Raw genomic sequence first — 26,446 nt, forward strand, 5'->3', positions numbered from 1 at the left:
GATGACTTAGAAGAATAATCCCAGTGATTGTGATTAAAAAAAAATAATTCTGACTGTAACAAGAGCTATAACAATAAGGTAGCTATATCTTTCCTTGTATATTTCCTCCCATCCAGTCTTTCTTTGAACTAATGGTTGCTGATCTCGTCTTCAGGAATTTGCCCCTTTTAAAATCATTTCAGCTATTCATCATACATGATTTCTTTACCATTTCATAGAGTAGTTGTGATTTTTGTCTATTGTGAATTTATGGCCAATCCCTTTCTCTGGATCAGCAGTCCAGAGAATCCCCCAAATAAACACCTAAACAGCAGATGATGTGATAGTGGCCAGGCTAGGTGTGAGCATATAAGCCTACATGGTTATGCATAAATACACAAGCTTCCACTGCTCACTCCATCTTTTTTAAGTCATACATTGTTACAGATGCTGATTCTATTATTTATTTTTATAGCTGCCCATCTCACATACATGACTGTAGGTGGCTTCCAATAAAATAGATAAAACAGATAAAATACATAATATAAAAATAAAAGCACGCAGCAGCCAAGCATCATAAAATGACCATCAACAAAGCCAAGAGACGGGCTCTATCATACATCTGGGGCCCCAGGCCCAGTCCTAGTACATTATTTTTTTCTAAAGAAGATTTGGGTCTGTAGAGAGCCAGTTTGGTGCAATGACTAAGGCACCAGGCTAGAAGCCAGGAGACTGTGAGTTCTAGTCTTGCCTTAGGCACAAAAGCCAGCTGGGTGACTTTGGGCCAGTCTCTCTGTCTCAGCCCAACCCACCTCGCAGGGTTGTTGTGGGGAAAATAGGAGGAGGAAGGAGAATAAAGTATGTTCACTGCCTTGAGTTATTTGTAAAAATAATAAAGGCAGAGAGAGAGAAGGAAAGAGAGAGAGAGAGAAAGACAGACAGACACAGACAGACAGACAGACAGACAGATCTAATTACTACATGGACACATTCTGTAGTTTTCTTGGTTTGCCATTGTCTTCTTCTAAGATGTTTCTCAACTTATCAGCCAAGTTTTCCTCTTCCTAGATTTTCTGGTGGTCTCTTATCCAAGTATTAATCAAGTTTAACCCAAATGTGCTTTTTTGGGTAAGCCAAGCTTAATTGCTGCCACCTTTTCTACATTTAAATTGTAAGCAAATTACAATTTTATTCCCATAAAGCTGATGGTGCCATTATTTGAGTGAGTCTAAAATACAAGATTCAGTATTTTATCAGAATGATAACATGTCTTTTGGCTGGTGTGGGTCTTCCGGGCTGTGTGGCCGTGTTCTGGAAGTTTTGTTTCCTAACGTTTCGCCAGCACCTGTGACCGGCATCTTCAGAGTGCAGGAGCACAGACAGGAGCAGTTCTCTCTGTGCCCAGGGTGATGTGACCCTTTTGTGGGTATTTATAGAGATCTGAGGGTGGGGGGAAAGGGGGGATCAGGGGGTGAGGTTTGGGTTACTGAGTGGCTGCTTGTTTTAGTGTCAGAATCTGTGTGTATCTTCCTGGGGATTAGGCAGGTTTTTTCTTCTATTGAATTGTTAACGAGGGGCTGCTGGGGGTGATTAGCAAGTTCATTGTGTGAACTGTTCACATGTCCTGGTGGTTGAGCTGAGTTTGTTGACCTTTTGCAGGCTGTATTTTTCAGGATTGGTAGCCAGGTTTTGTTGATTTTTAGACTCTCCTCTTTTTTATTGAAACTGTGCTGGTGTTTGTGAATCTCAATGGCTTCCCGGTATAGCCTGGTATAGTGGCTGTTGGTGTTGTTCAGTATCTCTGTGTTTTCAAATAGGATTTTGTGTCCAGTGTGCTTGAGAGCATGTTCAGCTACTGCAGATTTTTCTGGTTGCTGTAGTCTGCAGTGTCTTTCGTGTTCTTTTATCCTGGTATGGATGCTGCGTTTTGTGGTCCCGATGTATACTTGCCCACAACTGCATGGTAGGCAGTATACTCCTGCGGTAGGTGGTATACTCCTGCGGCGGTATACTCCTGAGGCTTTTGTCTTTCGCTGATTTTAACACTTCTTGTACTTTTCTGGTGGGTCTGAAGATTGTTTGGAAATTGTGTTTTTCCATCAGTTTTCCCATGCGGTCTGTGACCCCTTTGAGGTAGGGCAGAAATACTTTGTTGGTGGGTGGCTGTTTTTCTTCTTCAGTCGCATGTTGTTTTCTTGGTTTGATGGCTCTTTTTATTTCATTCTTGGAGTAGCCATTCACTTGTAGGACCCAATTAAGGCGGTTAAGCTTAATTGAACCCCACCCCCACACCCCCCACACACCCCCAATCCCCCTTCCCCCCCCAGATCTCAATAAATACCCACAAAAGGGTCACATCACCCTGGGCACAGAGAGAACTGCTCCTGTCTGTGCTCCTGCACTCTGAAGATGCCGGTCACAGGTGCTGGCGAAACGTTAGGAAACAAAACTCCCAGAACACGGCCACACAGCCCGGAAGACCCACACCAGCCATTGTAATGCTGGCCGTGAAAGCCTTCGACAATACAACATGTCTTTTGTTTGTCTTTGTTTTAAAGCATGGAATGCTGATTAGAGGGGCACAAAAGAATTATGATGATGATGGTGGTGGTTGGTCGCACAGTCAGCCAGATGTTTAGACTGGATTTAGGATTTTTATCCACCTATCAAGTCCTTCCCAAGGACCTGGGATAGGCAGATGTTATTTGATTGTATTAAAGGTATCGTCGCAGGATATAAGCTGTTCCAAGTAAAGCTGCCTTTTGCAATTGACTGATGGTGATTTTTGTCAATGCTAATGGTGTTCAGCTGGTGCTCCAGATGTTTTATGATTGCACCCAAGGCACCTATTACTATTGGTACTATCTTTGCTTTCTTTTGCCATAGCCATTCTACTTCTATTTGCAGGTCTTTCTATTTTGTGATTTTCTCCAGTTCTTTCCCTTCTGTTCTGCTATCTCCAGGTATTGCAATGTCCACTATCCAGACTTTTTTGTCTTTGTCTTTAACAATTGTTAAGTCTGGGGTATTATGTGGCAGGTGCTTGTCTGTTTGAATTTTAAAGTCCCAGAGCATTTTAGCTTCTTCATTTTATATTACTTTTCTCTTTTGTGGTCCTACAAAACAGTTCTTGACTGCAGGCAACTGGTATTTCTTGCAGATATTCCAATGCACCATTGTTGCTGTTTTGTCATGCTGTTGTTTGTAGTCAGTCTGTGCAATCTTCTTGCTTATTATTATTATTATTGTTATTATTATCATCCATCAAATCAGTATGAGTTCTTATTGACCTCCATGATGATCAGTCCCCAACCTGGCACTTCAGGTCTTCAGGTGCACCCATCACCACTGTAATCGAGTCCATTCCACCTTACCCAGCATTATGGACTTATCAAGGGAACTGGATCTTCAAATAAAGTGTCTAGAATATGGTAGTTTGAACCTGGTCATTTGTACCTCAAGTGAGAACTCTGGATTGATTTATTCTATGATCCATTTGTTTGGAAGTTTGGCTATGCATGGTATTCTCAGGAATCTTCTCCAACATCAAAGTTCAAAAGCATCGATACTCTTTCTATCCTGTTTCTTCAAAGTCCAATTTTCAGTTCCATAAAGTATTCCATCACAGGGAGAACCATTGCCTGCATGATTCTGATTTGTGTAGGTATAGATACTGTATATACTGCAGGATACACTGCATCGGAATATATGAAATGTTGCCTTTTCCAAATTCTCCAATTCTGCATACTGTAGTCTGCTTGGCTTTTTAAATTATTATTTCCTATACTTTTTAAGGATGCTTCAGATTCATTTGTATCTCTTTCTACTTGCAAAAGTTAGAGATATCTATATCCGTAAAGCTAGTTCTAAAAATCTCAATACATGCACAGGGCAGGTGAAAAGATTAACATTAAAAGATGGATGTTGCATCCAAGAGATGGTGGATGGCTGAATTTTTCTTTGGGGGGGTTGCTAACACAAACTGGGTTTTCCTGTCTCCACAGCCCCAACAGAACCTTTGCTGTGCAAATTTGCTGATGGAGGACAAAAGAAACGACAGAATCAAAGCAAGTATACCCAGAATGGGAGACCATGGCCAAGAGAAGGAGAGGTGAGTCAGAATTACTTATAATAATGTTTGAAGAAACTTGAGACCATCTTGAAGAAAATGAGTCTTCAATATTACTGAAGTCGCAATAAGAAAAATGCAGCAAAGTTCAAATGAGTTTAATTCCAATGAACGTAGAGTCAGACTAGAAGCATGTAACTATTTATCATAAGGACTGGCGATTGCAGACATGTAAATTCAGAAAGACCAATACCGTTCCATGTTGCAGTGCTGATAAAATAGAATATGAGATGTTTGCATATCATAATTGTTAGTTGCAGTTTTGCTTCCCTTCAGATTGGAACTAATTTAACTCTCATTTATTTAAATGGGAACTAATATAGTTTGGATTCATCATCCCAATACTTCCAATTAAATAAGATCCAGATGAGACGGAAGAACATTAAATAGCATAATCTGACCGGGATAGAGGAATTAAGCTGTATTGGATAGGCTTGTTCTGCTGCTGAAGGAGAACCAAGTCCATAGTTTAGGACTCCTTCAGGCTTTGTTGCTTGCTGCGAAAGCACATGTAACTTCAGTCACCAGTTTCTATATCAGCTTCGATTGTCATGTGAAAATCTATCAGAGGAAAGAGGACCATGGTCCAGTTATGCATCACTAGTTACGTCCGTGTGGGACCACTGTAATCTAAAGTGAATTTTAGGTTGTTCAAAGTGGGGCAACTCACATGCTATTAGGAGGCTAAGCTGTAGGATAATATTACATGTATTGTATACCAGTTGTACTGGTTGCCAGTACATTTCATATCCCAGTACAAAGAGCTATTTCTGACCTGTAAAGCTCTAAACATTAAAGGCAAGGTCTTTTTAAAGAGCTTCAAAATGGAGTTCTTATTTCTGACTTATAATTGAAAAAAAATGAGATTTATTTTAAAATTTTTGAATCTAAAATGTATCCAAAGTGTGATACAAAGTGTATTTGTAAGCCAGCTGGAGAAGTCCATGTTCCTGAAACTGATTAAGAAATTTAGAGAAAACCTATCTCCTTAATTTTTTTCCATTCTATTTTGTACTCAGTGTTGACATGAGTTACTTTACTTTTTTTTTTTATGCAATGAATCGCTGATAAAGTAGAAACATGTGGCATCAAATGAGTCTTGTTATATTATTCTATGTGTCAAGCTGCTCCCTCAGCTTCTTGATTGATATTTGTATGGCAATTAAGGTGACATGTTTTGCTGGTCCCAGCACTTTTGTCAAAAGCTTGAATTATGATAGAAAAGAAGAAATTAAAAGTGATGTGGAGTTATTTAATGAAGGACAAAATATAGGGTTATTGTGAAGCACAGATGATGTGGATGTTTTGGGTTTTCCATCAGCTGAGACCCCAGGGGAGTGGGGAGCTGTTTTTATCCACAAATCATTGAAGGCTCTCAGAGGCTTTCTCTGCAGATAACCAGATATGAGATGGTGTGGTTAAAGTTGGGCTGTAAGAGACAGTTGAGTTTGCTGCTGATGTATTGTGTCTCCTGGTGGCACCTGAGCCACTAGATTCAATTATCAGGCTGGCAACAGAATCTCTGAGGCTATTTGGTACTTAGAGATTTCATTGAGTCCAGGGCAGCTCAGGAATTGGACCTGTCCTAAGTTTTTGATGATCTGATGCATACTGGTGGCTGCACATTGGATTTATTTTTATCTCAGGGCAGTTGCAATGTGATCTGGTAGTGGAAGACATTAACATCAGTCCATTGCCATAGACAGATCACCCTCTGGTTGCCTTCTGTCTCACTTGAGCTACTCTCCCCCATGGGGAGCCAGAGCCTATTTGATCGATCCATCCCAGGTACCTGATGGACCCTATTGGGCTCCACAGGGAACTTGGGGTTTTCTTTGAGGATCTGGTGGATGGTTCATCTGAGGCCTTGGTCATTGCCTGGAATGGGTGGGTGGATGAGGCTTTGGACTCTATGCACTCTCTCTCTCATCAGGCACTTGTTTACTGAGGAGCTCTGGGAGATGAAACGCTAGAAGGGACTTTTGTAGTGCTGTTGGAGGAAAACTTGGAGTGAATCCAGTCAAACAGAGAAAAGAAGAATTGCTTTGTGGTGATAAAGCCAGAAAAACATCAATATTTCTCTGCCTTTATCGTGCATGACAATAGCTGTCCAGGAGCTCTATTCAGGATAACCTGCTCCCTACTAGTTATGGACAGGACACAGGACTGTCTGCAGAGCCTCTGTGAGGAATATTTTGACTGTTTGGCAGATAGATGCTCAGATCTGTGTCAAGCTGGACTCCTACTAGATAGGTTCAGCCTAGGTGCAGGAAACATGGTCTGGTGGTTTAATTTGGGATGAGTTTGAATCAGTGACTCTCAAGGAAGTGGACCAGGTTTTCTGAGCTGATGGTTTGGAGACCTATTTGTTGGGCTCAGGACCTTGTTACACACGCTGCTTCCAGGTTCGGCTTATGGTTACTCACTCACACACTCACAGCCTGTTGAGCCACATGGATCTTGTCAGCCCCCCTTGCTTTCTACCTGGGTTTTCCAAATAGGTGTGGCTAGAGCAGACAAGACACACAGCCCTGGTCAACAGCCGGGAAATAATTAGGGATACACACAAATCGCTTCCAACTGAACACTGAGGCACAAGAGGTTCTTTGTAATACATGGAGACCCAGTGAATTTAAAGTAACAGGAAAACTTTACTGGTTGCAAGGTACATTTGCTCTTTCTCATACACACACGCGCGCTCATCCACACGTACCCACGTCCTTTCCAACTAGGCTGCCAGGCACTAGCTAGAGGGACGGAAGCCACCAAGTCTGGATCCAAAGATGACTCAGAAGACTCAGACAACTCACACAACTCAGAGTGGGTGGGCTTTGGGACCCCTTTTATCTCCAAAAGTCCTTGCTTTGTTGATTCACAAGTCTGGCAGCTATTGATGGGATTGGGGTTTCCATGTGCTCAGGCCCAACTTCTTTTGTCTGGTTCAGGTCACATTTTTCCATTGTTTCCTTAAGGACTTCCTTCCTTCTTATCTATCTCCCTGAAGGGATCTCATGGACAAGATTCCTGGCTTTTGTCCTCTCTGCTTACGTGCCTGCTTCATCTTTAGGTTATGACAGCTTCAGCCTAGTCTCACAACCTCCTGGATCATTAAGGTGGCCAGAGAGATTATCTGTAGTTGGGTCCATGCTCTAGTGTTGGCCTCCTTGAGGGAGGAGGTTGTATCCCTGGCCAGGAAGAAGGTAGTGATGCATCCCTTCCTCAAGAATTATTCCTGGATCCAACTATTTTAGACAACTACTGTCCTGTCTCCAACCTTCACTTTTTAGGATTTGCACAGCTCCATCTGTTATACCACTTTTGCCCCTTTTTTGAACAAGGCAGCCTTCCAGACAGTCACTCATGCTCTTGTCACCTCACAGCTATATTGCAATGTGCTGTTCATGGGGCTACCTCATGTGGAAGCTTCAGCTGGTCTGGAATATAGTGGCTTGGACAGTGGTGAATTAGTTGTCATATCCCTGTGCAACAGCCCTGTTTCAAAAACTGTACTGGTTGCTGATGTGCTTCTAGATGTGATTCAAGGTGCTGGTTATGACCTATAAAGCTGTATCATATGGCCAGGTTATTTGAGGGACCACCTATCTCCCATGGTTTCTGCCTGGCCAGTATAAGTCAGCAGAGTGGGCACACCCTGAGCCCTTCAATTAAACAGCGTTATCTATCAGAACTCAGGAAGTGCACCTTCTGTGTTATGGCACTTGCCCTCTGGAATGAGGTTCCCCCTAAGATCTGTATGACTCCCATCTTGATGGCATTCTAGAAGGGGTTAAAAGATCTGACTGTTCTCCTAGGCCTACGATGGATGGAGCCCCTTTTTGGTTGTGTTTTGTATGTTTTTCTGTGTGGTCTGGCCAGATTTCCCATCTTGTTCAGCATTTATTATATCTTGCCTTTTTTTATTTTGTTTTGTCATATTGTGAGCTACCCAGAATTGGCGTGGAGTCAGGTGTCACCATCTTTTTTTCTAAAAGATGATGCTGTTAAAGTTCTGCACTCAATATGCCAGCAAGTTTGGAAAACGCAACAGCGGCCACGGGATTGGAAAAGGTCAGTTTACGTTCCAATTCCAAAGAAGGGCAATGCCAAAGAATGCTCAAACTATCGCACAATTGCGCTCATTTCACATGCTAGCAAGGTTATGCTCAAAATCCTACAAGCTAGGCTTCAGCAGTACATGAACCGAGAACTACCGGATGTACAAGCTGGGTTTCGAAGAGGCAGAGGAACTAGAGATCAAATTTCCAACATTCGCTGGATCATGGAGAAAGCACAAGAGTTCCAGAAAAACATCTACTTCTGCTTCATTGACTATGCAAAAGCCTTCGATTGTGTGGATCACAACAAACTGTGGCAAATTCTTAAAGAGGTGGGGGTACCAGACCACCTTACCTGTCTCCTGAGAAATCTGTATGCGGGTCAAGAAGCAACAGAACCGGTCACGGAACAACCAATTGGTTCAAAACAGGGAAAGGAGTACGACAAGGCTGTACACTGTCACCCTGCTTATTTAACCTATATGCAGAGTACATCATGAGAAATGCCAGGCTGGAAGAATCACAAGCCGGAATTAAGATTGCAGGGAGAAACATCAACAACCTCAGATATGCAGACAATACCACCCTAATGGCAGAAAGTGAAGAAGAACTAAAGAGCTTCTTGATGAGGGTGAAAGAGGAGAGTGCAAAAGCTGGTTTGAAACTCAACATTAAAAAAACTAAGATCATGGCATCTGGACCCATCAGTTCCTGGCAAATAGAAGGGGTAGAAATGGAAGCAGTAACAGACTTCATTTATTTGGGCTCCAAGATCACCGTAGACTGAGACTGCAGCCATGAAATTAAAAGACGCTTGCTCCTTGGGAGGAAAACTATGGCAAACCTGGACAGCATATTAAAAAGCAGAGACATCACCTTGCCGACAAAGATCCACATAATCAAAACTATGGTTTTCCCAGTAGTAATGTATGGCTGTGAGAGCTGGACCATAAAGAAGGCTGAGCTCCGAAGAATTGATGCCTTTGAACTGTGGTGCTGGAGAAGACTCTTAAGAGTTCCCTGGACTGCTAGGAGGTCAAACCAGTCAATCTTAAAGGAAATCAACCCTGACTGCTCATTGGAAGGATTGATAATGAAGCTCAAGCTCAGATACTTTGGTCACCTAATGCGAAGAGAGGACTCTTTGGAAAAGACCCTGAAGCTGGGAAAGATTGAAGGCAAAAGGAGAAGAGGACAGCAGAGGATGAGATGGTTAGATAGCATCACTGAAGCAATGTCCATGAAACTGAGCTACCTCAGGGAGGCAGTGAAGGATAGGAAGGCCTGGCACGATATGGTTCATGGGGTCACAAAGAGTCGGACACGACTTAACGACTGAACAACAACAACAACAGGTGTTACCAAAATCAAATAAAATAAACAATAATATAATTAAGCACCTACTTATAAACTCGGCAAGAGATACATTGTAGTTTCTCCTCCTCTGTTGTAACTGTCCTCTTCCAACTTCCTTTCTTCTCTATTTTTTTTTTTTTTTTGGATGCAGTGTGAGAGGATAAGCAAGTAGGTTTCAGTTAATGCAAGAAGTAGAAAGTGAGTGCACCACAGTGTGAGGCAAAGTGTATAATCTTACCCCTCACCCAACACTCAAATCATGGATCTGTCATCAATTATTGCTACTTTTGAGCATTAAAATAGTGTTCCTAGTCATATTTGTTTTCCATACAGTGGCTAGCATAAAATATTTTGCCACAATGCCTGTGGCAGCAGCAAAGCTAATCTTAGAGTTGCTAACGAGAGGCAAAAGGAAACAGGGTGCATGTGTGTCCCCACTTAAACCTAACCATGACACTAATTCCCCATGAAGTTATCCTTATCTATGAATGAAATAGATTTAATCAAATCTTAAGGGTACTGATATAGCGTTTTCCCATTTAAGCCATCAATTAACTTTCCCATCAAGCTTTACTTGATGAGAAAGTTAATCTGGCACTGTTGGCAGTGAATCTTTCATTTGATAATTTATGGCAATTTTGACTGAAAAATATATTGTGGAATTAAAAGGCTTATTTTCTTGGAAAAAAATGAAAAAATAAATTAAATCATTTGATGGAACATGTAAGATTATGAAATCTGTTACACTGTGGCAAAATCAGGGAACCAGTTGTAGGTGAGATCAGAGTAGTGTTTATTGCCAATTACAAGAAGGTGTGGGCACATCCCTTTCCCCTCTGGTCCCCAGTCAGCCTTATCTCACACCATTCTTCTTTTGAAATAGCTGAAAGAAGGGAAGGGAAGGGAAGGAATTCTGAAATGTATGGGGCCCCTTGTGATCTATATCTCTCTACAACTCCACTCTGTTGCTTTTTTCTTAGCTTGGATTACAGCAGAACCCAAGGAATGAAGGAGAAGGAACACAGGAAAGAGCCTAGAGATGATAGACATAGTCCTATAGTCAGAAGCTCCCCATTTTTGCTGCACCGCCATATTTGATGGCTCTCTTTCCCACCATCTGGGGAAGGAGAGGAGCCAAATAAGATTAGAATGGCACCATTTGACTCATGACTGATACAAGGCAGGATATGGACTAGCAATAACAACATAAAATTTCAGGCTGGTATAGTTTTCTGATGAGTCACAGATGGGTGGATAGCACCTTTATTCACCAGTGGGAAAAGACCCTTAAAGGGGATTAATTCCTAAAATTGTCAAATGGAAACAAAATTTCTGTTCAGGTTTTTTTTTTTTTTTACTTGGATCAGTGTGCATATTCAGAGACATCCTACCTACACACACTAATCAAAAATGTTGTCTGTAGCATATATCAGGAATCCCATGGACACAGAAATGGGTGTCTCTTGGCATGTTTCATTAAAAACAACTTATTTCTTAAATATACAGCTGCATTTTGAAACATGTCCCATCAAAAGATTTAATTTATTGTTTTAATTTTTTTTCTAAAAAATAAGTCTTTTAATTCAACAATATTTTTTTCAGTCAGAGTTGTCATAAATTATCAAATGAAAGGTTCACTGCCAACAGTGCCAAATTAACTTTCTCATCAAGTAAAGCTTATTTTATTCAAGGGTTCTTGCAATTCTCTTTTGCGTTGTTGACTCCCAACTTTTTTTCTTCAAAAAGCTTTTCTTTGGAGCTTTTTTTTCTTTCAGTCTAATTTTTTTTTGCCATATCACTTTTCATGTCTTTAAAGACATGTTTATACCGTGGTTGATTCTTTTCTCCGTATAAGTCCACCACTTGTTTTTGTTTTCTTTTTAGATTCTGGTTCTTCCCCCCCCCAACTAATATACCATTCCTGATTGGTCTTCCATTTCATATTCCATCTAATATATTTGAGGAACCCTAACTAGTCCTTGCGAACAATCCCACCATTCATTGCTCACTTTGACCATTTGATACTCTACTTGTGCTGGTGCTCTTCTTCCTTTAACAAGAGAATTTATTTTGATGCTTCCAAATGATCAAGGTGGAAAAGATACAAATGATTTACTTGGCTTTCACAAAAAGAAGGCTGTCAAAGGTTCTTATTTCACAGCACTCTCAAAACAAAAATTGCCAGTTGTTTGTTGATAAATTGCTCCTGGGTTGGTTACAGTGACATGAAGAGTTGGCCATGATGTCTGAACACTCTGGGAGTAATAATCCCAACCTATCTGGATGGCAGGTTGGGGAATGCTGGTTTCACTGATTTGTGGTTTGTTATGTCAGTTGTGGTTAACACTTCATGGTGGTGTTTGTATTAAATGACAGTAGTTTTTTAGCAGAGCTGTTCTCAATTTCCAAAATGAGCATTTTCAGTACTGGGCACAGTCACCTTACCTAAATAGTTAAGGAACAAGTTGAGCACACAATCACATTCTGTTTCTTAGAGAATAAAAATCTGTATCTATACACAGCCCAAATTATATCAACAATGGAGGCTATAAAAATACTAACCTCTATTTAATATTCCCCCAAAAGATGTGTGGCTCATTAATCTCTTTCATTTTTCATGGATTGGTGTGATTTTTTTTAATCCAAGAAGAGTAACCTTCTGCTTTCCTTCCTCTGTACAGGCTGGCATGGCCTTGACATATGACCCTACAGCTGCTATACAGAATGGGTAAGTAGCATACACTTTACTATTTTTAAACAGTGCCATGATCTTTTCCAAAACAGTTTTAAGTTGTTAACACAATTTCAAAAGCAAGTCCATCACAGCGATTCTATTTGAAACAACTTAAAAGTATATTGTTAAGCAGGGAGAATAATTTTTCCCTCATTTATTTCTAGACTCTGTTAGTTATAACATCAAGTTGATTACAAATTTCCCACTGCCCCAGTGTCACTTCTCTTTTTATTTGAATAATAGCAGATTTGCTTCAGTTTTTCTATTCTCTGAAGGTAAACTACTGGCAGTGGTCAAGTCTTGCAGGCAGGCAGGCAGGCAGGCAGGCTATCAATAGGAGGTGGACATGTTTAAAAGAATCTTCAAGACTCAGGCAAGAATTACTTTTTATTTATGTATTTATTATGTATGAATAGCATTTATATCTCACTGTGGAATACATGGGGGTCTCCTCATTTTATCCCTCCAACAACCACTCTTACAGACTGGCCCAATGTTACTTTCTGAAATCCATAGTTGGGTCTTAAATATGGGTCTTCCTGCTCCAAGATCAACAACTCAGCCATTACACTAGTCTTCCTCTTGAGTTAATAACTCCACCAGATTTTTCCTGAATAATGTGAATACCAAAAGGTTGCCTTATTTTTGTTTGTTTGTTTGTTTTAACTTCAGACAGATGCCACGCCTGGCAATATTTCAGAATCAGAAATGGGGACATGGTTATTTCAGCATGGCTCACATAGCACATTACACAAAATTATTTTGCCTCTCCTCCCCTTGGTACATCTTTTGTTTTTCAAGTACTAAGGAGGTAGTCTTTGTGTAGGTCCAATCAACCAAGACATTCAAATAATTATGTTGTAATGTTTACTTCATAATTATGTACACCAGGGATAGAGGACTTTTTAGAACACAATCCTGGAGATTCACATTCCAATTGTGATAAGGCTAAAGTTGAAGTGGGTAGAATAAAATCCCCAACATTTCTAAAATAAGCAAAGGTATCAGTTGCCTCCACCTTTCCCTTGCAAGCCTTCAAAAGTGAGCAAGGCAATTTGTTGAAAAAGCAGCTTCTTTTCCTGCCCCATTCAGAAGTGAATATGACAGCATTCAGTACAGCTAATTCATAGGTAGGAATGTATAAGATTGCACTCTAGTTTCAGAAAATTAAGCAAAAATTTTGCTTCAAAAATTATGTAGCAGCAAGTTCCTCTAACCCCTTTCTTCTGATGAGTACAAAATAATCCATGAAAGTTTTTTTCCTATAGAATGTTTAGATAGACTGCTGTTTGCACAATGCAATTGTGGCTGTACTTCTTTAGTTATAAATCTAAGTAGACACATATTTATCTGAAGGGGTGGAATTCCTTGGAATTCCTCCCCATTAATTAGGGCTCCTGGGAACCTCTCTTCTCAATGAGATCACGCTCTTCCATTCCTAAGTATGCTAGATGGGTTTTTCTGGGGGAATGTTTCTCAGTTGCCCCGTCTGATGATGGAATTAGCAGAAATGGCAAAATTGACCTTTTTGATCAGAGACAAGATAACAAGTACTGTTATTAAAAATTGGAAACCTTTTATGGATTTTTTGCTGAAAATGGAAAAAATTATTTGGTGATTTATGGATTTTTTTAATTAAAAAGGGTTGAATAATGGGAAGAAGGGAAATATGATGTAATTTTAAAGAGGGAGGTGTGAAGATTTATTTGCCTGTAACTGCTGTAAATGTGATTGGGAGTCACTTCTTTACATACTTTTCTTGTTTCTATTTGCTTTTTCTTATATTTTTCTCACTTTTTCTCTTTCTTTTCTTTAATTTTACTTTATGTTTAACTTTTATATCTGAGAAAAATCTTTAATAAAAATTATTATAAAAAAGAAGTGGGAAGAAAAAGAAAAATACAAATGAATGATCAGAAGCTTTAGAAATGTCATGGAGATGATAGTTTTCTGGTATAATATAGTTAGCTGTAAATAACTGAATGAATTCTGTCTCTTTTACAGACAAAAATTACTATTAAACTCTAAACTAAGAATGAATATCAAGAACTGTGGACAATACAGTCTAAATCACTAAATAAAATATAGGCTATAATAAATTCAATCCATAATAATAAAAATCTTGATAATCTGCAAAACTAAAATATAAACTTGATACATCGAAATGAAAATTTTGGATGTGGTACCAATCCTTGTATTAAATTGTAGTCTAGGATTGGTTTCCAGTTTGAACTGAATTCTGCGCCAGTATTGCTAGTTAAGTTATCCTAGACATAGAGACATATTCCCACAACTTAACATATTCCACTGAGAGAATCAAACAATGTTTCCAGTAAAAAGCATATAATATCCTTGTAGTAGTCAGCATATAGACATTAAAGGAACAAGTGGTCTGATAAAGTTTAATAAGAATATGGCAGGCTGAAATGGGATTTCAGCTTTTAAGATTATTTTCATTCTAGTATAGATCATTCTCTAGAACTATTGAGCTTTATAGCATTGCCAATATTTGAAAATACAAAAAAAAAAAACTTTCCAACCTGCTCATTGCATTTTCAGAATGTTTTAGAAAATGTATTGTTAATTTTAGCAATCAAAGCTGGAGCAATGTACAAGTGATAAAACTTTTATATCAATTTTCTGTAAGTATAATATTTGGAGTAAATTTAATGTTCTTTCATTGAAATGTCTATTGTTATATCTCTTATCACTGCATTCAAATTCTGCATCCTTTGCAATTTTTGCCTTGTTTGGATTTTAAATCATGCTTCAACAATTTGTAGATAAGGCCCAGAAAATGTTCTGAATTTTGTACTTTACCATTTTCAAATTCAGTCAGGTTTTTCAATATTCCCCTTTGTGGCTGCAATTCTTTTAGTGTACTATAGTTTAGTTTAGTTTAGTTTAGTTTAGTTTAGTTTAGTTTAGTTTAGTTTAGTTTAGTTTAGTTTAGTTTAGTTTACTATACTACTTTTTTGAAAATGCTGAAACCACCATGGTTTCCTGAATGATTTCTGGTGTCTGAGTTCACATGCCATCCTAAATCTCCAAAGTAATTGCAGGGTGACTAGTTTATGGTCCTGTGATCCCTTCTGATAAAGTAGAATCATTCTGATGGCAAAAGAGACCATCAGAGATTCTGGTTTCAGGACATGAGACTTAGGCATGGGACTGGTGCTCCCCTGGGTGGGAAGAGGTGATAAACCTCCAGGTGATTTCATCTTGTGGGTACCATGTTATCTAACATAGCAAAACCTCACTTTTCCTTTTTTTCTCATAATGGTCAATGTTTCCAGGTATAATTTTAATGAAACTAGCATGTACAGTATATATATGGCTAGGGGAGACCTAGGAATTCTCCTTCCATGCTTGTTTGTTTGCAAATACCTTTTACATCCTCTGCACATTTCCTCAAAACAAAGTCTTATGGTGTTTAGAAGCATGAATATCTAGGAATGCACCTTAATATATTGTTAAGCTTTACTAAAGTTCATCATTATGATTGTGCAAGAAGACAAGCAGAATTTGATGACGTCCAAATGATGGTACATCCATTCATACCAAAGAAACTGGCAGGGTAAGTGCTTGCCCTTTCATCTCTGTGCAATGCTACCCCTACCAGCACCCATGTTTTGTCTGTGTTCCCAAAACTTACTTCATTTTAGCCTGTTGTGTTATGCCACCAATAATGGGCTGACGCACCTGAGTACATTCTGCAAACCCAGAAGACTGGGTTAAATGAGTAAACCATGGTTTAGTTTACCACAGGTTAACATCTGGTGATTGATAAATGCATGGCTGCTATCTCAGTCGAAATTAATACTGAAGCCTTATTCAGTACTTTAATTCAGGAACTTTAAATGCACACTGGACTACACATGGCAGTCTGGCTTGGAGACAGAAAATTTACTTTATGTATTAATTTAATTGAATTCAGTTTCTACTTCATTTTTATTACCCTGGTTCCACCTACTTTCTCACTTGGCCTGTTCCATTTTCTTTCTTTCTTACCACATGCAGTTTTTAAATGCATCATTAGAAAAAAGTATTTGACCACAAAATTGAATGTGGTGCTCAAGCCCCAAAGCTTGGTAATTCCTGCTACATAAAGATAGGTAGGTAGGTAGACAAACAGACAGGGCCCCTGCAGATATTTTGGTTTACAACACCTAAACCTACAACACCTGTAACTCTAACATAATCATGTACTTTATGATTTATGGGAGGTTTCCAAAACATCTGCAGGCTCTGTCCAATAGTGTTGGACTTCAGTCAGGATTTGCCGCAAGTCATACCTATGACCCTAAGGTCTTAGCCATAACCTAACAGCAATATATACAAGTATGTATCAATGGTTTAAAATATGGGTAGCCAAGTGAATATTTGTCTAGAGTTAAACCCTGGTTCTGAAAAGACTGAAACATGCTGCTTTAGAAAATGGGAAATCATTTTGCAAGAAGAGCCACTTCTTTAGCCATATGGACCATGAACTGCTGAGGCTTGTCTGCTTTTGATTTGGAAAATGCATTGTTAGATGTGGTTGATGAAAGAGAGAAGCAAGAAGTTTAAAGATGAGAAGGCAAGGCACAAAGAGGTATATGAACATGGTGGAAGCAAGGACGGATCACAAGGAAGAGGGGTATGAATGATGGTAGCATAAATTTGATTTAGTCAATTTTCCTTTACCTCCTCCTTTTTTCCCTCTTTTGACCATTGTCTTGTAATAGGTAAACAAAATACAGTAGGAAAAATACATTTTTAATGTGTGTTTCATGTTGCCTCAGGGATAGCTAAGCTCAATCACAGATCTCTCTGCTCTGCTCTTAGCTGTTGCTCAAGCAAACAATAAACTCCTGAGGTCCTGTATACAAAGGGAATACAGTAGTCATTCTGAATGCCAGATGGGAGGCAATTAGTGTTGTTGTTAATTTATCATTCTGTGTTGCCTTTGCTATTAATTGGCTGCAAAAGATCATGTTGCCAGTAAGGCAGGGGATGGGGGTAATCTTTCATTGATAAATTCTGTCTTCTATTGATAAAATGTGTACTGTACCTAATCAGCATCCCCAGAGAAAGCTCACTAGAAGGGAAAATAAAAAGAAATAGAATCAGAGGATGGGTGTGAAGCATGAAGCAATTACAGTTTGTTGATTCAGCTCTTTGGGGTTCAGGAATTTTCCAGAGTAGGATTTTACAATACTTTGAAATATGTGGGGATACCAGGAAATTTGTGATAGTTAGTAGATACAAGATGCTTAGTCAGGCATTTAGGAAGCAATGGTGCTTTGTATTTTCCACATTGCCTCAAGACATGTTGAAGCCTCTGTGAAAGTAAAATTGCATTTGAGGAGAGCTCAGATCCTGGTGACATACAGGGACACATTCATGCAGTGTCCTTGGCATGATAAGAAAATGGTTGCAAGTCAATTTTCTAATCTAGCCTACAGTCCTGGAATTCCCAGTTGTGCTTAGTCCACATCAGAGTACTAATGTTGCTTAGCTTTTCAAATCTGCCAAAGCTGGCTAGATGCCAAAGCTGATCTAAGACAGAGGAGTTTTCATGACTCCTTGGGCAGAAAATTCCATATTCTGGGAGTTAAAACGTTGCCCTGATAAATTAATAGCTTACCATCTTCATGATGCTGCCTGCCTGCCTATCTACCTACCTCCCTACTTAGTTTTCTTACTGTTACATCCGTGAGCAGCTGCTTTTGCCTTCTCTTTCAAAAAGCAAAGGAAGTATCTCATTTTAAGCCATTCTTTCATCCACCCTGGATATTCAGTCTTTGAAATCTCAGTTCAGGTGACAGGATGAAAGGGGAAAAAAACACTAATTTTTCTTCCTCATCAAAGCTGATCCTGCATATGGATAAAATACTCTGTTGTGACTTTAAAACATCCACCACCTAGCCGCTTGTGGCCCCAGCTGTAGAAGGGCAGGGTAGAGGACTTTCAGTCTTAGGGCTCCTCCGCATGTTCTGTTTACCTCAGTGCAAGGCCCACCTACTGTTTCTGAAGGATAGCAATACACAGCATCATCCTCAACCTGGCCCCAGCCTGCTGTGAACGCGGCCTCTACGTGTAATTTCTTGCTCAGCTGCAAAAATGGAGAGTCTGCAGCAAAATGAGTTTAGTGGGGGTCTGCCTTGCAGGGAATAATGTGATCTTTTCTGCTAGTTCGCTAATCCCAGGGAGTGATCACTCCCAGAATTGACTACCTGGCAGCAAAAGAGCCAAGTGTTTTGCTATCTTTGGTGCTATCAGTACTAAGCACCAAAGAAAGCATTCCCCATCCTGCTTCTTCCATCCCCCAATTCTCACTGCAGATAGAAAGCCCACTCTGCTTTACTGTTGAGACAAAGTAGAGTTTGGAAGTGTGGTCAGCTTTTCATTAAGCTTCCATAGTTTTCAGCTGGCTCCCCCACTGGATAAAAACACTTTAGTGCTGCCATGTGAAAGCCCTTAGGACTGTATTTGAAAATCTCCTTTCAGTAATGTCGACCTACCTTTAAAGACAATCTCAATGGCAGTATTACAGTTCATATTAAATATAACCATATTAACCTTGCTATAAGATGAAACTTGAATCATGCATTCCTACTGGTTTTCACAGGGGCAGAAAGGTAGAGTGACTTCCAAGAAGAGTATCATCAGCTCTAAATCTCTCTCCCCCATACCCTGATCTTCCAAAAATAGGAAGTTGTATTGATCATATAATTCAGCGGCTCTCTCTTCTTAATATTCTCATTGGCCCTCAGGTCTGTCTTTTCCAACAGAACCTGTCCAATTCTACATTTGCCCTATCATCTACAAAAATCTTTCTACAGTTATTATATAACAGACTTGCTAGTTCCAATTAGACTTTTTGAAAATCTCTGCTTCAGTAATAACTTGATAATATTTAAGTATTATGTTGGCCAAGAGATAGCATTCGTGATGATATTATTATTATTGTTGTTGTTGTTATTATTATTATTATTTGCCTGTATTATCCATTGGCATGTCATGTGAGAAGGTGTTTTGTTTTTAATGGACAAATATAAGCTCATTGTGAAGTAATGATAGTAAATATCTTTGTGTCAAAATACAAAGAATTATGCTTTTTCTGAAACTTGGTTCTCTGTAAATTATCACCAGTAGCCCTGCAGAAATCTGTTATATCTATGATTCTGTTATAGACATTTGTAACTTTGTGTAAGGTTTATATATAAGTGAAATATGGCAAATTCTAGTAAGCCAAAGAATAAAAGTTTGCCCAGGGCTTGCAATTATAAATAAAATAACTTCTATAGAGATATGATAAACAGTATCTACAATGTGTTCCTAAAACTTTGATGGACCACTGGTGCTTACAAACACAATGTTTTTTCTTACAATTAATGGCCAGCAAGGCATAAAAATAAATAAAGCACATTTACTGTATGATACTCCCTCCCCCTTCCAAATATATAAAACTCAGAATATATCCTCCCATGGATGGATAGTGGTGGAGAGGTTGACAGAGCAGATGCATCTCATATGTCAATAACCAACGTTCGGCCAGCTTCAAGACCAAAAAGCACAGGGCAAAAAGTTTGTTGAAGCGTAGGAAGGGTTAAGCTACAATGCATAAAAGAAGAGACTTTAACTTCATGTTGACAAATAACAAACAACTGTTTTAAATGGCTTCTTCCTAGTATACAGTAACAACCTATGCCATGCTTTGTGACTGAGAGTCTTCAGCCAACTTTGAGCCAGGGACCCTTGTCAAGCTGTGCCAAGCTGTAATGGTATGTGGGAATGACCTTGGGAGATAGGTTGAAGAGCTGCAGACTAGGCAACAGTCAGATAAGAGGCAGCTGAGTCCACAGAAGAAATGGGGGCATGGCAAATGTCAGAAGGGACCCTCCCTAGTTTCTTGGACTGTAAAGGCGAGGGTAGAGAGATGTACTTTCAGACTTGCAAGATTCTATTAATGAACCTTACAATAAAGTTAGAGCTAGTACTTCTCAGTGTGCTTCTTGTCTGGACTACTTTGCAGGGCTGACAAAAGCTGAGTGTCTGAGAAGCCCTGTTGAGACTTGTCAGTGAGCCTGATAGAAATATGATAGATTTCTGAACCAGCAGAACATTTCTGTTTGGAACAAGGAAAAAGTGCTGTTCATGGATTTCTCCCATTCCCTTAAATCTCCTATGTGCCTTGGAAAACTTCTCCAAAGGGTTGCAGGACTCTTCAGCTCACAATGGAAGATTGTGATGAAAAGGGAATGGATAAAAGTTAACTATTAACACTATTCTTCAATCAGAGTATCCTCAGTGGAATTTTTCTTAGTACTCCTGCTGGCCAAAGGACATTGTGGATTCAATACATGTTTATCAATTATATGCAGCAATTTTAATATGTACTTGACATACATGTTATCAGGACTGCGCATTATTGTTAGATGTTTGTAATAGATTGGAAGCAAATATGTGTGGGTATGATTTTTTTTAACCTTGAAGGGATTGACAGGGGAATCTGCCTGGCCCTGTGTTGAAAGGTAACCCCCTTTCAGATTCTTGGGCAGAAGGGTGGAAATTAGTTGTAAAAAGAGGGCACAATTGTAGAATTATGGAGTAGAGTAGTGTTTTTCAAACTCTGCAACTTTAAGATGTATGGACTTCAACTCCCAGAATTCCCCAGCCAGCATGTCCACACATCTCAAAGTTGCCAGGTTTGAAAAGCACTGGAATAGAGCAAGAACTAAAGGTTAAAATGGACAAAAAGTAATTATGATTCAGTTGTAATAACTGAAGTAGGCACATTTAGGACCATGGATCTGAAAATCGGTAAAATCGTGGGCTATGGGGAAACTGGGAGTGAAACCCTTCTGCCTCTGGAGATTGCAAAAACAGTAAAATGGTACAATCCTGGACTTTTCTTTTTAAAAAAGAAAAAGCATAAGGACAAGTAGGAGGCTTGGGGGAGAAATTATATATCTTATACATACACACATGTATGCACACACACACACTTCAACCAAGTGTTACAAGCATTCTGTTATTACAACGTTCATGGTCAAAGCACCATAGTATTAGAGACTATGGTAAGCACTGACCCAACTGGAGAGGGTTCTTGCCTCTGTAAAGCTACCAATGAACCATTATTCAAAATGAACATAAGTGCCTGAGGTTACATAATATAGAAAAATATACTAAATAAGTAGAGCAGCAAAAGCCACCATGAGATAACTTTGATGGTGAATGGGGGATTAATCAAGGATGACATCATCCACTTATGCCCTCCAGAAATGGTTGCCGGCCCATGCTAGTGAGGGGGCAATCAGTCACTACAGACATATAAGACAAAAACGATCTAAGATATGAGGATGCCTAACTAATTTACTTCAACCCTAATATTCTATGATCCTATGATTATCTTTCATGGTTGTTTTAGTATCTGAATAAGTATTATATCTCATTCACATCTTTCTTTTATTAAGAAGTAATGTTTGTATGCACTTTTTGTTCCTAACAGAGGATATTAGGAGGCTATATTTTGTGGACAGGGTGTTATATAGATAACTGCATTTATTTAAGTGAAAAGAAAATGGCTACTTGTCAGGTTCTTGGCTTAAACAAGCTTTTATTTGCTGATAATGTGGAAAACATGCCTGCACTTACGAACGCCTCTCTCTCCCTTAGCTTTAGCAGTCTTTGATGTATAGGCTTGCATTCGCTTAACTTGAGAAGCATGTTTTTAACAGCCTAGAACAGGGTTCCTCAACCTTGGTTACTTTAAGATGGGTGGACTTCAACTCCCAGAATTCCCCAGCCAGCCTTGCTGGCTGGGGAATTCTGGGAGTTAAAGTTGCCAAGGTTGAGGAACCCTAACCTAGAACAGCCTTTCTCAACTGGGGTTCCATGGGGTCCTTGGGTTCCACAAAGAGATCTCTAGGAGTTCCAAGAGAGGTTATTATAAACTTTTTTTTTTAACTTTGCATAGCACACAATGCTAATGCTTGCAGTCGTGGGAATTTTTACATGCTGTGACTTAGCTGCTGGCCTGCCACTTTGCCACTGTTGTAAATGTTGTAAAACGTGGATTGTGTCAGTTAGAAGTGAATTGTCTTGTGACATTTTCATATTTTTTATTATTGTTATGCAGAGGATCTCTGAGACCTATAAATTATTTCAGGGGTTCCTTCAGGATAAAAAGGGCTGGCCTAGAAAGTAAAATATCAACATCAAAATAATGGAAACCATTAGAGGAAAACAAAAAGGCACAGTTGTTATTTGGTTATCTAAAAGTAATTAAGACAAAGACAAGCAAAAATACATTACTAAGGGTTCATTACATATAAGTTTATTTTATTATTATATTATATTATTTTATTATTATATTATATTATATTATATTATATTATATTATATTATATTATATTATATTATATTATATTATATTATATATTTATATATATATATATATATATATATATATATATATATATATATAGTTGTCAAGCTAGTTTTTAGTACAGGCACCTAGATTTGACTCATATATTTAAAAATAGTGAATCTATGTCAATCTTAGTAATCAGAATATTATTATTACTATTAGATTTTTAGCTCACCTTTTAAAATATATTTTGGCCAACTCAAGACAGTGAACATACCTAATACTCATGCCTCTTATTTTCCCTACAACAACAGCCCTGTGAAGTGAGTTGGGTTGAGCGAGCGTAACTGGCCCAAAATCACCCATCGTCTTTTATGCCTAAGGGAGGCCTAGAACTCAGAGTCTCCTAGTTTGTAGGCCAGCACCTTCACCAAGGGAAATATATGCAACTCTTCAATAGTTTTAGTCATCTAGCAAACATAAATACATCAAAATCTATTGTATCTTAAATTAAGAGCTTTTGCTTGAGACTTGCAGATCACTACGGAAAGATAAATTGCATCCATTTCTTATTTATGGTGTCACAATGTGACTATAGCTTCTTTTACATCTGGGTGTGCATATGTCTTTAAGGAGGTCAATTGTCCTGCAGAAACTGTGGAGACTTTTTTGTTTCTTTTACTTCGTACAGGTATATTTACAGGAATTAGTGAAAAAACAGAACTATTTACAGCAGTTTCCAAACTTTCCAGTTTCTAATTTCTCTACCTCTCTCCTAGAGCTCTTTGCTAGCAACCGCCCACCCAGTTGCATAGCTACCAACTCCCCCCTTTTTCCTCCTCCTTCAGACGCAGTGTTTCACTGAGAGAGAGGAAAAGAATGGACTGAGTTACTTTGGAGAGTGCTTAAAGTACTTACTGAGGTTACTTAAAGCCTTTCATTGTGCTTTTCCAGACCTTGACAGCCATCCCTCGGCATAGCTGTTGCTCCCTATGGGTCTTCTGTCCAGCCCTTCCTGGTCTAGGGCTTCCCTAAAGGCCCCAGGCATTCCTCTGCAGGCAGCTGTCCCCCCTGTCCCTGTCTGCCCTGGGTTTGGGGTGAAGCATGTTGTTCTCTCTGGGTTTTCACTTTTCATCTCTGAGGGAAGCCTCCAGCTGACATCTCCACACCCTTCTCCCTTGTAAATCATGTACTTAAGATAATATAGAATGGTGAGATTCCCCCCAGCAACTCAAAACCAGATCAAGTTATTACTGATAAAACAACTATTTTACAAATTTGCAGTAGTCAGGCAATCAGTAAAAATAAATCTGACTCGGATTGGTACATGGAAAAATAATCAGATGTTTCCCCAACATTATATGCTCCAGATAGCTGAATAGCAGTAACTTGAGTTTTCAAAAAGATTAGCATTTTTTTTTAAACTGTGTATGAAACAAATGATAGAAAATTTCCTTTTCTTCAGTGCATAAAGATCTAGCAATCTGATACAACAAATCAACGCTTGAAGTAACTGATTATAACTCTAACATGAAAAATGGTATATACTAGAGAACAGCATATTGTATGCTTTCTAGCAATGTGCTAAACTTGTTGATTCGGGAACCGAACATTCTGGAGAACCCTGAATGTCCCTTTTCCCCTCCTGACCATGCTGAACCTTCTCCTGGACAATGTTGTTTTGGCAAGTTTTTTTAAATGAATTGTTGATAACTCCTGTTTTCTTAAAATGCAAGTTCCCACATTGGTTAAAACTATTACATGCTTTACTAAAGATTTCAAAGATTTAGTTATTTTAATAGAATGTGATCTGTTTGCATTTTCCTATTAATAAACTTGATTATCAGTTACTCAGTTGATCAATTTATAGTATTTATTTTGAAATATTCATTAGTAGGAAGTTTGTTCTGCATGCTTCTGGTTAAGGATAATTTTTCCCGTTTTACTTTTCAAAATATGAATCAACCTTAGAATAAATTCATCTTTATTATCTTCTTGTTTATCTGTAATAATGAAAGGAATTCTAATCAGTTTACTTCTTTCATTTGCATTGAAAGAAGAGATGAGTTTAAATTTACTCTGTAAGCAGGATTCCTCAAATCAATAAACATAGTCCAAATCATTATACTTTTCTAGATTACTATTGTGACCTAGTGGCATTTTTGATTTATTCCAGTTTATATAGCAATCTGAAAGGATCCCAAACTAATTTATTAATGTAATGAGATTGGAAATAAAGATTTCTGGACAACAAAATTATCTCCAAAAGCCTTCCATTGTAATCCCATTATTTTTGAAGAATTTAATTATGTAGGCAAATTTAACTAGGGAAAAAAACCACACCAGTAATAATCATCTGTGATTTAGGGGTTGAATAAATCTATACTGTAAATAAAAAATATAAAACTTTAGGAAAGAAACCATTTTGAAAATTCCAGGAAATCTATATCAAAGCACACAGATCTTGCAAGAAAGTATTCCAACATGCTATCCTAGGAAGTAAGAATTACTTGGAAAAGATTGGAACTGTTGCACTAGTCACTCAAATAGCGAGGAGGAAGAAGAGGGGGTATAGTAACAGCAGTTTAGTTTATTGCTTGAAGATAACATTAAACATCTGGAAAGAGTAATGTTGGTTTTGAGTCCCATTAGGAAAGCCTCAAACAAGGACAGGGTATGAAGCTTTTTAATTTCACTCCCAAATAGCCATATAATAATAGACACAATAAGAAGGGAAAGACTTTAGTTACTATAAAAAAAAAATTCCCCTCTCACCCCTATGGGTGGTACGTGTCTTCCTCAATCTTGGGTCCTCTACCAGAAGCCTGGGAGTTTGAGGGTTCTGCGCAGTATCTTAGCTGTTCCTAGCACTGCACTCTTCTGCACAGAGAGGTCTGATGTTGTTCCTGGGATCTGTTGGAGCCATTCTCCCAGCTTAGGAGTCATGGCCCCGAGTGCTCCTACCACCACTGGGACCACTTTGGCCTTGACTTTCCACATCCTCTGTATTTCCTCCTTCAGACCCTGGTACTTCTCCAGCTTCTCATGCTCCTTCTTCCTGATGTTGCTGTCACTTGGCACTGCTACATCTATCACTACCACTAGAGAGAAATATGTGTTTTATATGTGTGTGTGTGTATGTAATAAATAACTGTATATAGTAATTAATTTCTTTATATAGTAACTAAGTACTGAATTTTATTCAAGCACTTTTATAGCACTTGCAAATATGAAAAAAGAAAGAAATCTAGCTTTACTTCATCTTTGTGGCTGATCTGTAAGATTTAGTATTTTCTATGGCTTAATATGTTCCAGGCTGTTTGTCTTTAGTTCATAGAAATTACCTAATTTTCCATTACAGAATTTCACACAGTAATGTTAATTTTGGTAATTAATACAGCTGTCATGATTTTATAATGATTTGATATGCTTATAATAGATATATGTTGGTCTGTAGGATTTAGGCTTTTCAAGATTCTTCTCTGATTCACAGTTTATAATGACACCTGCTTAGAAATTCTACCAATGTTTTTATTAGTCTTGGAATTAACTCTTCATTAATTATTGGTAATATTATCAAGCTATTCTAATAATAATGGAATTATTACATTTTTAGCAATAATGCTTCATCTTACAGTTATAGACTAGGTTTATGTATGTCTAAACCTTTTTTTCTGAGAACTTATTAAACTTTTAAAGGTTACCTATACAGTATATTCTATAAATATTTCCTCTTATATGTATCCTCTAATTCCATTTAGTTATGTTTATACTTTAATTCATTTTTAGTTTATTTCTCATCACTTTCATCTTGAAAACTGGCCTTTCACTAGCAT

General features: G+C 38.5%; 1 protein-coding gene across 4 annotated transcripts in view; it reads left to right on the top strand.

The window, feature by feature from the left end:
* Positions 1-26,446, top strand: part of RBMS3 (RNA binding motif single stranded interacting protein 3) — a 609,805-nt gene that overhangs the window by 506,779 nt on the left and 76,580 nt on the right. For all 4 annotated transcript variants that reach the window (XM_088150839.1, XM_088150837.1, XM_088150836.1 and 1 more), the window contains 2 exons: positions 3,984-4,090; positions 12,201-12,247. In XM_088150839.1, coding sequence (XP_088006965.1) covers positions 3,984-4,090; positions 12,201-12,247 — 154 coding nt within the window. The remainder of the gene's footprint in view (positions 1-3,983; positions 4,091-12,200; positions 12,248-26,446) is intronic.

Source organism: Python bivittatus, unplaced genomic scaffold, assembly GCF_059951505.1.
Source record: "Python bivittatus isolate LINGU-HERP-01145 unplaced genomic scaffold, Pbiv_v1 ctg000610_np1212, whole genome shotgun sequence".
NCBI classification, from domain to species: Eukaryota; Metazoa; Chordata; class Lepidosauria; order Squamata; family Pythonidae; genus Python; species Python bivittatus.